The sequence below is a fragment of the Tursiops truncatus genome, chromosome 5 (assembly GCF_011762595.2).
Source record: "Tursiops truncatus isolate mTurTru1 chromosome 5, mTurTru1.mat.Y, whole genome shotgun sequence".
In the NCBI taxonomy this organism is placed as follows: domain Eukaryota; kingdom Metazoa; phylum Chordata; class Mammalia; order Artiodactyla; family Delphinidae; genus Tursiops; species Tursiops truncatus.
In genome coordinates this window covers 50,235,176-50,250,823 of record NC_047038.1, presented here as the reverse complement: position 1 = coordinate 50,250,823, position 15,648 = coordinate 50,235,176, and the positions used below count along the sequence as shown (strand labels likewise).

General features: G+C 38.2%; 1 protein-coding gene across 1 annotated transcript in view; it reads left to right on the top strand.

Moving 5' to 3' along the window:
* PPARGC1A (PPARG coactivator 1 alpha) overlaps positions 1 to 15,648 on the top strand; it is a 98,530-nt gene that overhangs the window by 46,009 nt on the left and 36,873 nt on the right. The window contains exons 3-5 of the mRNA XM_073805123.1: positions 11,611 to 11,805; positions 13,637 to 13,759; positions 14,622 to 14,826. Coding sequence (XP_073661224.1) covers positions 11,611 to 11,805; positions 13,637 to 13,759; positions 14,622 to 14,826 — 523 coding nt within the window. The remainder of the gene's footprint in view (positions 1 to 11,610; positions 11,806 to 13,636; positions 13,760 to 14,621; positions 14,827 to 15,648) is intronic.

Here is a 15,648-nt window from a genome sequence, read left to right as displayed (position 1 = left end):
TATATAAATGAACCAAATATATTCTCTCTCTATATATGTACTCTGTGTAATATGTATATATACTCTATATTATTTATATATTATATATGTATATATATTTATACATATATGTATATATTAGTCTAATCTTTGGAAGGTCTGCCATCTTCTGTCTACCAAACTAAAATGTAAGTTTCTAGAAAAACGATTATAGCATGTAGTAGTCCCTCAATAAATATGTGTAAGTAGGGCTTCCCTGGTGGCACAGTGGTTGAGAGTCCACCTGCCGATGCAGGGGACACGGGTTCGTGCCCCGGTCTGGGAAGATCCCACATGCTGCGGAGCGGCTGGGCCCGTGAGCCATGGCCGCTGAGCCTGCGCGTCCGGAGCCTGTGCTCCACAACGGGAGAGGCCACAGCAGTGAGAGGCCCGCGTACCGCAAAAAAAAAAAAAAGTGTAAGTAATAAAAACATACATTTATAAACATGCACATAAATATGGTATTTATGCCTGTGTGTGCACAAGTGTATGTCCAGTGTAGATATCAAAGTTCAGCTTGATATGGATTTCAAGTGATCACTTCATGTAATAAACATGCAAGCATCCAGGGATTATATCAAACCATGCCTATTAACTCGGACAGATCAGCCTTAACAAGTAACAGGTAGGCAATGACCTTTATACAAATTGTAAGGATTTCTGAGCATTCGTGTATTTAATAATTTTGATGGCACATTTCGAATCTCTATATTGTGTCAGTTTATTGAGTAGAATGTTCTTTCCTTTTCCCTTCATTTGTTTATACTCTGTCCCTACCTCAAAGTCTACTCTGTGTTCCTTCATATTATTTTTTCAACAAATTTATATTTGGTCTCGGTTACTTTGAACTCAATCTAGTGCATGAGGACAATAATAGTGATAATACTATTAATAGCAAACATAAGTCGTTACTATATATCAGACACTGTTCTACATGTATGCATGGATTAGCACAACTGAGTCTCAAAATAACCCTACAATGTAAGTCTTATTATTTTTTTTAAATTAAGCTCAGAGTTTTATTTATTTTTTTAATTAAAAATTTTTTTTTAATATTTATTTATTTGGTTGTGCCGGGTGGCTCCTTAGTTGTGGCATGCGAACTCTTAGTTGCAGCATACATGTGGGATTTAGTTCCCTGACCAGGGATTGAACCCGGGCCCCCTGAATTGGGGGTGCAGAATCTTAACCACTGCGCCACCAGGGAAGTCCCTTTAAGTCATTATTATAACACACTTCTCAGACATGAAATCGGAGACATGGAGAGGTTAAGTAACTTGCTGAAGGTTACATACCTTGTAAGGATGAATTCAGGATCCCGACTCAGGCAATCTAACTTCAGAATCTATATTTTGCCTCACTGCCTCTTTCATAAGAACATGAAAATCTTATAAGGCTTTTATGTGCTTTTGATCTTTAAAAAAAATCTTAAGAAGTCTAGAAATATTTAAGAACTCTGTGAAAGTATATAGAAGAAAATCCTCAAGAATCGTTTGGCATCTAGTCTATGTAATCAAATAGGCTACAAAACGAAAATGAACTTTACGATAATGATGATGGTCAGAAAATGCTGAAGAGAGAGGAGAGTGATTTGTAATAAAAAGAGTAAAATGCCGTAGAACTAATCCAAAAGAAATTCGGGGAGTAAGCTGTAAAACACCTAGGCACATTAATTATTAGAATGCTTATTAGAACTAAGCATTCACATAGAATAAATCAAAAATGTTATTAATAACTATTAGGCACTACTAGAATTGCATGTGTGAGAAGAGATAAATCTAGCATACGTGGAATCGTATATTCTAACTTTATTTATACATTTCTCAACAGGCACAAAATAGCAACTTACCCAAACTTGCATGATTATCAGAATCACTTGGTGTGCTTATCAAAACTACAGAATCCTGGACTGTTTCTCTAGGGAAATTGTTCTCAAATGGGAGAAGTTTTGCCTCCTGGCAAATATTTGGCAATATCTGGAGACAATTTTGGTTGTCACAACTGGAGAGGTGCTGTAGGCATCTAAATAGGTAGTGGTCAGGGAAGCTGTGAAACAACCTACAGGGCACAGGGCAGCTTCCCCTAGAGCAAAGAATGATCTGATCCAAAATGTCAATTGTGCCAAAGCTGAGAAACACTGATCTAGATATTTTGATTTCGTGGTATGTGGTGGGATCCAGAAAACTGTATTTCTAGCCAGGGATCCAGGTTACTCTTATAAAGGCTTGAAGACACCAGTACGGGTTGGATTTGTTGAAAACCTTTTCATTAAAGAAGGACCACTAATAATAGGCTTTGAGGTGGGAGTCAGAGATATGAAAAAAAATGAAGGGGAAAGGGGAAATCATTCTAATCAAAGAGAAAATCACACCCGGTAGGACTAAAGATAGGCAGTAACACTGGGCCAGCGGTAGATAGTAAGAAGCAATCTCAGAGAAACCGCCTCTTTCTACATGGAAGGCCAACTCTGCTTCATGGGATGTAACTATATTTCTTCACCTTAGTCCCTACCTGTTGATAGTGAACTGACATGTCTTTCCAACTCATTTTGTACCCTCCAAATGTGAATATAGATTAGACTAGCCCATGCCCACTTTCATTTTTGTTCTAATAATTTCTTCCATAAAATCCTAACATATAAAAAAAGGGAGGGAGAACAAGTTTTTATCAGAGGTGTCTGTTTTGATATCCAACTCTGCTTCTTATTAGCCACATGAGTTTCGGGCTACTACTAGGGTTAATGGTGGTTTAAATGAAATAATATGCATAAAGAAATTAACTCAGCACCATGTACCTGAGAAGCACTCAGTAAAGGTCAGCTGCTGTTTACTAGTTTTTATATCAAAATAACATTTATATGTCATAATATTTCTGACACTATTTAAATGAACATAAAAAAGTGAAGTTGGGTTATAAGATAATGATTGGTATGTTATAGCAATCTTAGCAACTGATTATTTTGTACTTTGTTTTGATTGAAGAGGATGGAGAAAACCCTGCTTCATAGGAAGGAGTATCTGTAAATGGCTTCAGGTTTTAAACTGCTCATGTGCACATCTCAAGATATTTTTAAATCTTGAGACCAATGCCAAATGATTCAACTTGGCAGGTTAAGGCAGTGGTGATCTCCACTGTGTTTATGATAAGATAAATAATGCAATTGAATGTACATTTTGCTTTCTAAAAGCAAATTATTTATATTTGTATATGAATTCAATTATATAAAATATATTATATACTAAAATATTTACAATCAATCCTTGTAGTAACTGTACTGATGTCCAAGGTTCCATGGAACACAGTTTGAAAAACCCTCTGGCTAAGAGTAATATATATACCCAGCTTGTAGACGAGTATGTTATAAGGTATGAACTAAAGAAGCTCACTCTAATCCAGATAGATTGTATCAGTTGTTTTCTCTTGATTAGTGAGCTGATACTCCTGCACGGACAGATAGTTAGCTGGTCTGGCATGTTTTTTCTCTTGGCTCTTTTGAGATATTTGCGAATTAATTGCTTAATAATGCATTCCAGTACCTTTCCAGACACCAGGATTGGTGAGAGTAAATCTCTCCATTTACAAGACCCATCCCAAACCCTTCCTTTACAAAAGATGGATTTACAAAAACTGCATGAGAAATGAATGGAAGCTCTTTTAAATCAGAGCCTAAGATAAACATTATTATCAAGACAAATCTGCTGGGGGTGAGAAGAGGTGGGAATTACAGAGGATACAACAGTGGCAATAACAAAAGGAGGATGAAAAGTCACATTATATTCTTAGAACTGATTAGACTTGTTAGTTATTACTGATTCATTTTAATTAAGCTGCTACTATACGTCACATGTTTTAACCAGCGATCAGATGGACCTTGCAGGGCTTCTATTTTACACAGACCATGAACAATTGTCATTAAAATATATACTGAGTTAAGTTTCAGTTAAGCAGTAAGTTCAAAGGGAAAAATAAACCAGGAAGGTGGATAGACTGTGTTTGGAGTAGTTAGGAGGGTCTCACTGAGAAGGTAACATCTGAGTAAATAAGGGGATAAAGGGGGCAAGCCATGTGGCCTTCTGGCAGAAGCTCCTTCTAGAAAGGGGAAATGGCAGGTGCAGAGCCTTGGGGCAGAGGAATGCCTGGCATTTTTGTGATCTAGTAAGGAGCTCAGAGTGTTTGGAAAGGATTCAGCCTGATAAATGGGGGTGTTGAGAGCATCAGAGGATATAGGTCTAATATAGAGCAACCAACAATGCATCTCAGTTAGCCTGCAGCAGTCTGGGTTAAGCCCCCAGTGGTTGATTGTTGATGATTCCCAGTCACTCTCAAAAGTGTTCTGGCTTGGATGATAAATTATATGGTGATCCTAGGCTAGTAGGTCACTCTTAGAACTTTGACTCTTACTCTTAGAGACATGGGAAGCCATGGAGGGTGTGGTCAAAATTGAGGCAAGATAAGACTCAAGTTTTATCAGGATCACTGTCTTCTGGGTTGAGAATGGACTATTGGGATGGGGTGGCAAGTGGCAAGAGTGAAAACAGGAAGCCAGTTGGGAGCCTATAGAATGATCATTCTAGCATGTGCAGGGCAGCCGGAATTGAGTTGACTTAAGCCATACAGATAGCTGGTGGTCCACATGGGACTAGGATCCATTCTCTTGACTTCCAGTCTGGTGTTCTTATAACCTGCCCAGTTTCTCTCTTGGTTTAAACTTGGCTCTTTTCAGGTCTATTAAGCCTCCTGTTTGATGGCACAACCCAGTTGCTTCCTCTATATAGTGTGAGGAATAGACGTGAAACATCTCCCCCACCCACCCCCTAACTAGCTCATTTTGAGTGCATCAACCAGGATTTTCTTAGGCCTTTCTCTTGAACTTCTGTATTTACACTTTTGGCTCATGTGACCTTTTCAGAATAATGGACTCCATATGTTCAGGACATGCTTATTAACTCATGAGTGTGTGATATAAGCTAATAAGTTAGTATAGAGCCTAAGTACAGATGTGAACCTAAATTTTATGCCCGCTTAAATAGGAGCGTTAAGTGTTAACGGGAATGAAATGGACTCCCACAGGTAAATATATCTATGGAGGGAATCCTTCAGTTTTGCTTGTATTTATTTCCACTTGATCCTTATTTTATTTTATTTTTGCAGGAGTTATCTTCAGTTTTTCTTCATTGCTTTCTTCAGTTAGAGTGGATAACTGGGAGGAAAAATACATGCACTGATTATACACTTACACAGTCAATGACAATTGAATATGTAGAATACACTCAAGAGATTGAGAGGCACATATACATAGATTCTGTTTTAAATATGTCCTTGAAATGCACACTTATATGTGTTGAGGGGTGTGATGTGTGTAGACACATTTACGTACACGATATTTTAAGTAGCCTGTAGTTTCATGGGGAGTTGCCTAGAGCGTGAAATTTAAATTTGTGTTCTTTCTGTTAGCCACTATATCATACAACCAGCAACTCTGGAATCTGATAGGGCAAATACAGTGGCGCCTAATGTACTCATTGTATCTCTCCTGGGAATAAAATAGAGGACTAAGCTAACTTTGGGGGTATTTGTAAGAAATGAATCGATGAAAAAGTATTTTTTATAAGAAATATGTGATATGAGGTAAGGTGGTCTTTACTGTCTTGATTATTTTTCTGCTGGACATATATGCTTGAGATTTCTTAAGTTGTTTTTTTTTCTGCCTTCAAGTGACCATCCCATTTTCAAAGCCCTTTATCCCATATGCTAAGCAAAAAGTTAGTGGAGTGTTTTAGAGGCTCTTCCTATGGAATGGGGTAGGAGTTAGCAACCTATAAGTGCCATGTGGGGATTCTGCCCGATTTGGAGTGTGAGAAGGTGGACAGACGTGCTGTTGTTACCCATGCCTGGGTGTAAGTAAAACAAGAAAAACCACAGTGGATTGTAGAGCATTCAAGGAGAGAAAGAGAAGAAAGAAGGAGAAAGAATTGTTTGAAAATAGTATTCAAAATATTTAACAACGTCTTCAGCAAAGACTCAGACTACTCAGAGCAGACATGTGCAATAAACAATTAGTGAAGTGTTATCTGTCCTCATTAAAATGGTTTTTAAAAAAACTTAAAACCTCAAATTCTATTTCAGGGGTTTAATCCAAATTGTTATTTTTTATTTCATTTCAGAAGAAAAATTTTTTCTTTATTTTGAATTCAGCTTCTTGAAAATCTTGAATCAAACTTTATACATCAAAACCAACCTTGATACATGCAAACATTTTTTGCCTTTTCGTGCATGAAACGGTGGTACAGCACTTTATATGTGGTGATTCGGGAAAGGGATGCCTATGATCAGTTGTATTCCTTATCTGAGCCCCTGAATCTATCATAAAATTCACTTTCTTATTTATTTATTTCAACTCCTGGTGGGATCTATTGGAACAAATAATCCAATATAGTGGATAATCCAAAAATGTCATTTATATTTGGCTTCAGAATACATTACCAGATGTTACTCTAGCAGAATTCCCTTCTTAATTAGGCCTCACTTAAAGTAGGAGTTAATTTTGTCTTCATGAGCTGCTTCCAAATCAGCAGGATGGGGCAAGAAGGAAGCCCAAGGCATGCTGGGAAGTTGGGAGGAAGCTGGCCCAGTGCTAAGAGTCAGCGGTAGAACGTGCTCAAAGAATGAAGTTCAAATACAGGTAATCAAGATGATGGGCATATACAGGAGATGTTTATTGAGCACCTTCTTTAAGAATTCTCAGGCGTTTATCAACTCCTTTTTTTTCCTCCTTATTACTCATGAGTGCAGAAAAATTCTGTAATAGGAATTCGGGAGATAACTCGAAATTTTACATAGTAAAACAATAGAGGCTCAGAGAGGTTAAGGGACCTCTCACACAGGTTGATCTCAGAGTAAACAGCCCCTAAGGTATTGAAACTGATTAATGAATGATAGGAAGACCCCACTGTTTCCTTCTTATTGATGATTTGACTAATGAGGAGGCACGAATTCTCCTGGCCTAATTCGCATTAAGAGAGCTAAGATAATGAAGCTGTGATTAAATGGCTATTAAACTATTTTTATCAAACAGAGATCAAGCAGGTGTAAGAACCTAGGGATGCAGAGTATAATTGCAATTCTACAAGATGTGGAAAAAATGACTATCATAAGCAGGGCATGGTCCTTCCAGACAGTCTGCATTAAAAATCTTTGGGATACCTCATGCAGTTTTGCACTCTGTGTTTCTCCTTTCAGGCGTCAGCATCTCAGAGTCCCTCACCTCCTCCTTAATTTAGTGGATTTATTCACTCTGTGTGCATTTGGGTGAGTTGAATGCATCGTCTACCCCACCATGTGTAACTGGTTGGAAGATCCTTTTGCCAACTGCTCACAAAGGAGCAAGGCCCAGATATTATACACTGGATCCCAAATTTCAATCTTGAGGTGACTTGGGGCGTGTGAAGGCGCTGAATCTACCTTCCTTCAGCTGTACCTTTTGAATTATATCACACTTAGTGCAATTCATATAGGGACCCGGCAGTTCCAAAGAGAGGTAATGAATCTTCTGGTTTTATTGACTGTTCTGAACTATCGTTTATTAAGGACACAATACGGCTTCTGATTTGTTGCACATTCTAAATTGTAGTTTGTTAGTATACACGTATGTGTATGTGTATCTGTCACTGGAAATTCTTTACACCTTGAGTGAGTTTTTGTTGCTATGCCTTCTTTATTCCTGGAGAGCCCTTAGAGATTGAAGTGTTAGAGTCACAAGGACCTTTATTTAGGTCAGAAGAATAGCAGTGGACTTCCTTTATGTAAGGAGAGGCCAAGGTTGAAACCCATCGTGGGAAATGCAGCTTGATAGCCACAGAGCTCCACATGGAAATGTTCCTTGTCTGCTTCCCAAGCTTACTTCTGCCTTTCTGCCCCCAGAGGAGACTGAGCTGTTTGTGTAGCTGTAGATCACCACCCAACTGGTGATCTGCTCTCTCTTTTTCACCGCTCTGCTTTTCTTTTCCTAACTTACATGGAGCTAATTAGTATATTTTTATAAAAACAGTTATTTTGAACAATTAGAAAGCAGTATCAGAGCCGAGTCTTGGAAAGGTTGTCTTGCAATGGCATTTTTCCTGACTCATGTATTTCCATGCCCTGTGAACAGACACGTGTTAGTAGGCCAGTGGGCTTTGTCTGCAGCGACTTTCATTTATTTGCTCTGTAAATTGGGACCGAAGCAATAATGGAAAGTGACATTAATTGTTTGAGTTCTTTTGGTCACATGCGTTGCCTTCTCTGGGGTGTTCGATTGTTGAAACTCATGCCAAATTAATTGAAATTGTCAGAATGAGGGACAGTGTTCACTCAACTTTACACGTACGAATATCTGTTGAGCTTCAACACAGAAGTGTCATCAAACTTTCTTCCCAGTATGCTATGACGAAAGAAAACAGAGATTTTGAAATCATAGCATTCGTTTCTACCTTAATTCAAGAGCAACTTTATTAAAACAAATGGTCTTGGAGCACCTCTCTGAGTCACACATACACAAGGATGATAATAAAAAGGTTTAATAATTATTTCTAACGGACACTGCCTGTAAATAATGATTACAGTCCCACTGTTCCATACTGATTTAAGACCAGCCTGCCCTTCCCCCTCCCCCTCCCCTTCCCCTCCCGCTCCCCCTCCCCTCCTCTCTCCCCCTTCCCTCCCTCTCCCCCTCCCCCCCCCACAATGCCAGTCTTCCATTCCACAAACCCTCCCCTCCCATGGTGGTTTCAGGAGAGAGGAGACTTTAAATAGTTGGTGGTTTAATCAGGTCTTGTAAATTAATTATGACATTATCAAGCTCCAGTATTTCTGCCATTGTATTTGGTGTACACTCACCCAGGCTTATTAAAGGAACTGAAGAAAACTAGTTAATTTAAGTGTTCTTTGTCATTTTCACTTGATTGGAATTATCGTCATTTGTTTACACTAGGGATAGAACTAAGACACTATTGTATTATGTGATTGAAAGCAAATAGGGGCTTGTAGTATTGCTGGGAAGCCAAATGCAAAATTTAAATCAGAGTAAACAAAATTACTCATTTACTGGTAAACATGCTTAACTATTTTTCCTGAGCTCTTTTTGAACTTCAGTGAAGTAAGCCTTTCTGAAAACTGGGATACCAGGAAAAGATGTCCAACTTATTGAAAGTGCTTGTGCGTGTGCTTGTGTGTGTTGTGTGCATGTGCGTGTGTGTGTGTAAGCATGCATGTGTGTGCTTGAGACATTTTCAAAGATTATATTTATTAGGCAATATGGGGATACTTATATTAGTGTAAATCTGATTTTGAGATTTTGAGATGATTTTGAAATGATTTAAAATAATATATGTTTCATTTAAATATAACTTTTATTCAGAATAGTTTAATAACCTGAATTTGGTTTTTGGTACGTGGGAGAATTGAAATCAAAATTAAAAGGGAGAGATTGGCATCTTTGGATACCAGATTATGATCCGCTGCAGAAAATAGGAGCAAATTATTTCAGTATCTTTATTACTAAGGTTACATGGACAGAGTCCAGAAGAGTTGAGGGTGATGGGGATGCTCAATAAAGTCTTGTTATTGAATTGAGCAATTTGGATTTTAAAGGATTGACCAATTTATGGAAGGAAGTGGTGCAATTTTGAAGTTAACATTTCACCCCTTCTGATTAGGGTTTACTGCCTGCACTAGAGTCTAAAAACTCCTAGAATTGTTACTCCACACTGTGTTCCCCAAACCACTTGACTCACAAGGTCAAGTACAGGGCCATTAGGAGATGGAAACAAATGTTAAAAGTGCCAAATAAAGTTTACCATGAGTATCTATGGCTCTTCTTGCCTTCTTGAATCCAAAACAGAAAGACGTTCATAGTTTTACTCCTGGATGGAGAATCATCAGTAAGGAGGGAAAGCAATTTTTATGTGAAAATAGAATGTATACGTGATAAACGCCTGCCTAATTTTTCTAGTAATACAATTTGATTTTCTGATTAGCTGTCTTATTCTGTGATTCTTGTAATTTTGTCAGGTCAATTAACTGGAGTTCAGCGCTAGAGAGAAAGGAAGTGTGGCACTGCTGCTGACTTTGTTAGATGTCAGCAGTTTAGGTGTATTTTGTAATAGAATCTGTGTGGGATAATTTAGCTGATATTGTTAATGTCATAGCGTACAGAACTTAAAAAAATGACTTATGAAGCAGGTCAGATTGGACAACGTGAAGTGCTAAAAGAAGGAAAAGAAAGTGATCTACACAACATATATTTTAGGTAAAAAAAATGCAGATCAATGAATTATTCAGCAAGTAATCAATGACCGTCTACTGTATGCCCAGCATTGGCATTGGTTGCCCACGTACATAAGAATATAGCGCATTGACCTATAGACAAGGGGTATAAGCTCCAGTTTGGAAGATCTTGAGTTTTTTTTTTACAGAGTGCTGAAATAAATGAATATTCTCTTTTATAATAAATTGTTTACAGATTCTTTCCTTCCCCTGGTGGTTTCTCAGAGGGGCAGAGTTTTGTCTTGTTTCTCCTTGTGTCTCCAACACTTAACATGGCCCTGACATACAGTAGGTGTTCAAAAATATTTGTGCAATGAATAACTGAAGATGAGCTTTCCAAGGATGTGTTGGTGGAAGTGAGTGTGGCAGGTAGGAAAATGAGTTAAACCGTGTTTGCAAGAGCCCCCGTTAGAGGCGACGTTGCCCTAGAAAGTACCCCTGGTCACAAGAAGTGAATGCATTCAAGAGATGTTACAAAGTAAGGCTCTACCTAGTGACTGGCCAGGTACAGAGGACTCAAGGTGGTTCCAGAGTTTAGGGTCTGAAGAATTGTTATCCAAACCCAGAAAGTCAAGAGAAACAGCAAGTTTTTTGGTTTTGTTTTTGTTTTCTTGGGGTTTTTTCCACGAAAGGTCCTAAGTTTGGATTTTGAGATGAGGGAGCTCTTATCAGGTAGAAATGTCCAGTAGGCAGTTATAGATTTATGACTAAAGTTGGGAGAGATGTCAGGGAGAGAAATAAATGACTGTGGAGTGTTCAGTGGTGAGATTATAATTGAAACCATGGAAGTGTATAGTTTTTCTTGGTATAGTTTCAGTTTGTAGTGGTGTTCAAACAGAGGGTTATCTAAACGTTTTGGTGGGTATGCTGTACAGGAGATTGAAACACTATATCTGAAGATGCAATAGATGATAATTAAAATGCTCTCAAGCCCTGAGATTCTCTAAATCTTCTCTTTTAGTTAAGGAAACAAGACATAAATATATGGAAAATGACTGTGAACAAGACAGAATCGTATTTAGCAGTGTTAACACCGACACAATAAATAGCTAAATTGGACAGCTCAACAATCAGAGATTGGTACACTAAAGGTATTCATTGATTGCGTGATTCAGACCAAAAGGGCTTTGGAATTTAAGGAAGACGTGATCTTGTGTTCTGGCACGGATGTTCCAAATTTCATGTATCACGTACTCATTTGGGTAAACATATTCAGCCTATGTTGATTAATAGATTACTCATCTCCCAATGTGAACTAACTCATGACTTCTGTTTTACTGTTTTTTGCAGAAGATAGATGAAGAGAATGAGGCAAACTTGCTAGCAGTCCTCACAGAGACACTGGACAGTCTCCCTGTGGATGAAGACGGATTACCCTCATTTGATGCACTGACAGATGGAGATGTGACCACCGAGAATGAGGCTAGTCCTTCCTCCATGCCTGATGGCACCCCTCCGCCTCAGGAGACAGAAGAGCCGTCTCTGGTAAGAACCCTTCCTACTGTTTAACAGGAATTGGAGTTGCCTCTGGCTACCCGCTGCGTGGGTATGATGTAGTAACAATAAGGTTTGGATTTTTCATTTAGACTGATGCCAAAATAATCCCCAAGCACACTCGGAGTTGCAAATTCTGTGATTCTGTGTTGAAAAATGTTGATAATACAGTCTTCATGTGGTCTCACTGCAGTTTTTTAAAGCTACCTTTTGTAGGTTTTTATATCTTAGTATTATTGATGTGTGTGGTTAGAAACTTAGAAAATACAGACAACTAAAGAGAATAGACAAAAAATTCACCTGTAATTTCAAATAATCTCTAGTATCGAAAATTATTGAAATCTCTTGTTTTAAGATATATCATGAACATGTTCATGAATTTTAAATAGATGCATAATTTTGAATGGTTGCATAGTATTTTATTGTTTGGAGATGAACTAATTTATTAAGCAATCCCTTATGGTGGGGATATTTAGTCTTTTTCCTGTTTTTTTTTCACCATCATAAATTGTATGATAATTGACGTATTTGTAGTTTTATTCTCATGCATATTATTTTAGAAATAGAAGGTAGATCAAAGAGTATGCAGTATTTCAAGGCTTTGGATCCATAATTCTTATGAAGACTGGAAAATAATAGCACATTTGCCACCTAAGTTACCTAAATTTATGGTAGGCAATGAAGAGTAGATTTATTGGCAATGAAGAGTGAATTTTCTTTTCAGTGCAGTACTCGACCAGGATTTTATTAGTTCTAAGACACAGTTTACCTTCTCAGCTATGGTAGCCATTTGTCATTTGCCATAAATCTGATGTACAGCATGCAATGTAAATTATGGAATGCCATCCTGCAAACTTTAATAGCGTGCTTTGGCCTGCCGTTTAGGTGTTGTTTCTCTCCCGTCTCTAAGTTTCTACATGTTAAAAGCATTCCATGTAAACCTACGGAGACCCTACTTATATGCCTTTGCGGTTTGAGATTTCTGGTTTAGAGGAGAATATCTCATAAGCAGTGGTAACATATGTATTCCCCAATTTTTCCATGTGCCAGTGTCATTGGCTTTGCTGCCTAAGACTCTGATTTCTTTACGTGGATACCCAATGATGTTCATCCACACAGTGGTTTCAGTTGGGAGGGGCTGTTGACTCAGAGTCATACTACATATCCCATCAGGGAGGTCCTGGAAGGCCAGCAAGTCAAATGAAGAGAAAGACGTCAAAAGAGAGGAAATGCTTCGCCAAAGCCAGAACCCAGATCTCTTGATCTACGGGCCAGGACTCTACCTACTTAAAAATTCTTTTTAGTCAAAGCCACTCTTCTATCCGAAATATTATTTGAATCAGTAGTGTTTTACACTTGATTGTGAAACATGATTCAAAACATCACAGAATCTTTTCTTTATTGCCCCTTGATTCATTTGGGTTATTGAGGGGGAAATGTACACCCCACCCCACCCCCACCCCCAAATCCCCTAGTCTTCATTTAGTAAAGCAGCTTTTCTCACCTCATAGGTATTTGGAAATCCTTTTAGGAAGATTCTTCTGGCTTACTTTATCTAAAAGGAAAATTAAGGTAGATACTACTAAGTCTCAAATGTAGGAGAAGGTAACACTTCCACAGTTTGTAGTGTAATGCCAAACTTTTTCTTACTTTTTAAAAATGTTTCCTTAGTGCTATTGTGCTAAGGTGTGCTATGATTAGAGTGAATTCATTTTTGTAATTAAAATTAACTAATTTTAAGTTTAAAATTTCAGCAGCTTATTCTAATGCTGAAAAGATGCCTAACGTTTCTTGCTTTCTCTCTTCCTTGATATGTTTCCAGCTTAAGAAGCTCTTACTGGCACCAGCCAACACTCAGCTAAGTTATAATGAATGCAGTGGCCTCAGTACCCACAACCATGCAAACCATAATCACAGGATCAGAACAAACCCTGCAGTTGTTAAGGTACAAATGTAAAGTTTTTTTAATACAGGAGGGGAAGTCACAAGGGACTTTGGCTTAAAGCTATAAAATAAACAATAGGTTTCTATGTGTTAATTCAGCTGGAATCCTGCAGCGGCTTCCTAATGGTGAAACAGATTACGAAATGGGTTTCCAAAAGCAATACTCTAGCTATTTTAAACTAGGAAGAGTTCATCAACGCTTTGTCTTTGGACGATTGAAATGACAGTTCTTACTTCTTGCCTACTTTATGAATACACGCAGCAGCGTGGGCAAATAAAATTTGCTGATAGTCCAGTATCATCTATGAGTGACTTTAAGATGCTGGATTGCCATTTTGCCAGCTGTCTAACCTCAGAAAGATTGCTCTGGAATCACCACAAAAGATCCATCTCTGCCATTAATTGCATGGAATGCTGGAATGACATAATTCGGTTAGCGGGCTGTATTAAACAATGTTTGTCTTGCCATTCACTGTGAGTGAAAACGGAGCGTTAAGGGGTACTTAAGAGAATTGTGAATACTGGGCTCTGGCAATCAGTGGCAAATTAAGGTTTAAACCGGCTTTTTTTTTTTTTTTTTTTTTTACTCACAGTAAAGGCTCTGTAGGGTCTTGTTAGTTACATGTTGCTGAGTAGGAACACTGAAATGTAGGAGAAATGAAATAAAAAGCTGCATAAATGTCATTTAGGAATTTTAAATGTAATTTTCTTTCCTTGTTCTGCAAACAATTATTCACAGCTCATAGATCTAGTACACTTAGACTGAACACTTCATTGAAAATCTCATCTCTTCAGAAAACCTATATCCATTCTGATAAGGTTCAGTTCACCAACTTTAGCTTTCTTTATGCCTTGTTTTTAAGACCGAGAATTCATGGAGCAATAAAGCGAAGAGCATTTGTCAACAGCAAAAGCCACAAAGGCGTCCCTGCTCGGAGCTTCTCAAGTATCTGACCACAAATGATGACCCTCCTCACACCAAACCCACAGAGACCCGGAACAGCAGCAGAGACAAATGCACCTCCAAAAAGAAGGTCCACACACAATCTCAGTCACAACATTTACAAGGTAGGCTGTGGACCCAAACACAAGCTGCTGGAGAGGGCACAGAGGGCAGGGCAAGCCTACACTGGGCTGAGGATACCCAACCTTCGGGCTTCTGTTCCATCGGTGTCTCTCTTGAAAGAGAACTCAGCACTTTATGATAACTGGGGGAAAAAAAATCCTTCCTTGGACACAGGTTGAACATACCCTATTTAGCTGAAATGCAGCCTAATTCACAATCACCGGAAGGTACCTGAAATGTTAGCCGGGTGGGGAGCCAGGGGTGGTGGAGAGGGAATTGCAACATCCGATGAGGTTTGTAGGAATCTCTGAATTGCTGAGATAACTGAAGTTCTGAGCAAGCTGGGCTAGCCAATTCATGAAAGAGCTTTTATTTTTTCCCTTCCAATAATGGGGAAAAAAATGAGGCAATGTTGATTTGCTTGCTGTCTATCCCTTATGAAATAGTAACTAGTATTTATGCAGTCTCTCATTTATCATGTGCATTCTTCTTGTTTTAGACTACGTGGTATACTCACAAATTTTATTTTGTAAATAAGGATTTGGAAATTCCTGGATATTTTAAAAATTTGCTTTCTATTTAAAAAATATAAGCTTATATTACACTAAACATCTGGGGTGATTTTTATTGTCCCCGTACGTTACTAGAAGGCTGATACTTCTGAGCAGATCAGGGTGATTTGGGGAAAGTCTGTCTTAGCAAAGATAAATTTTCTTTCTTTCTTTCCTTTCTTTGTTTCTTTCTTTCTTTCGTCCTTTCTTCCTTCCTTCCTTCCTTTCTTTCTTTCTTTCTTTGTCTTCCTTCAAAATATTCTAATTGTAGAG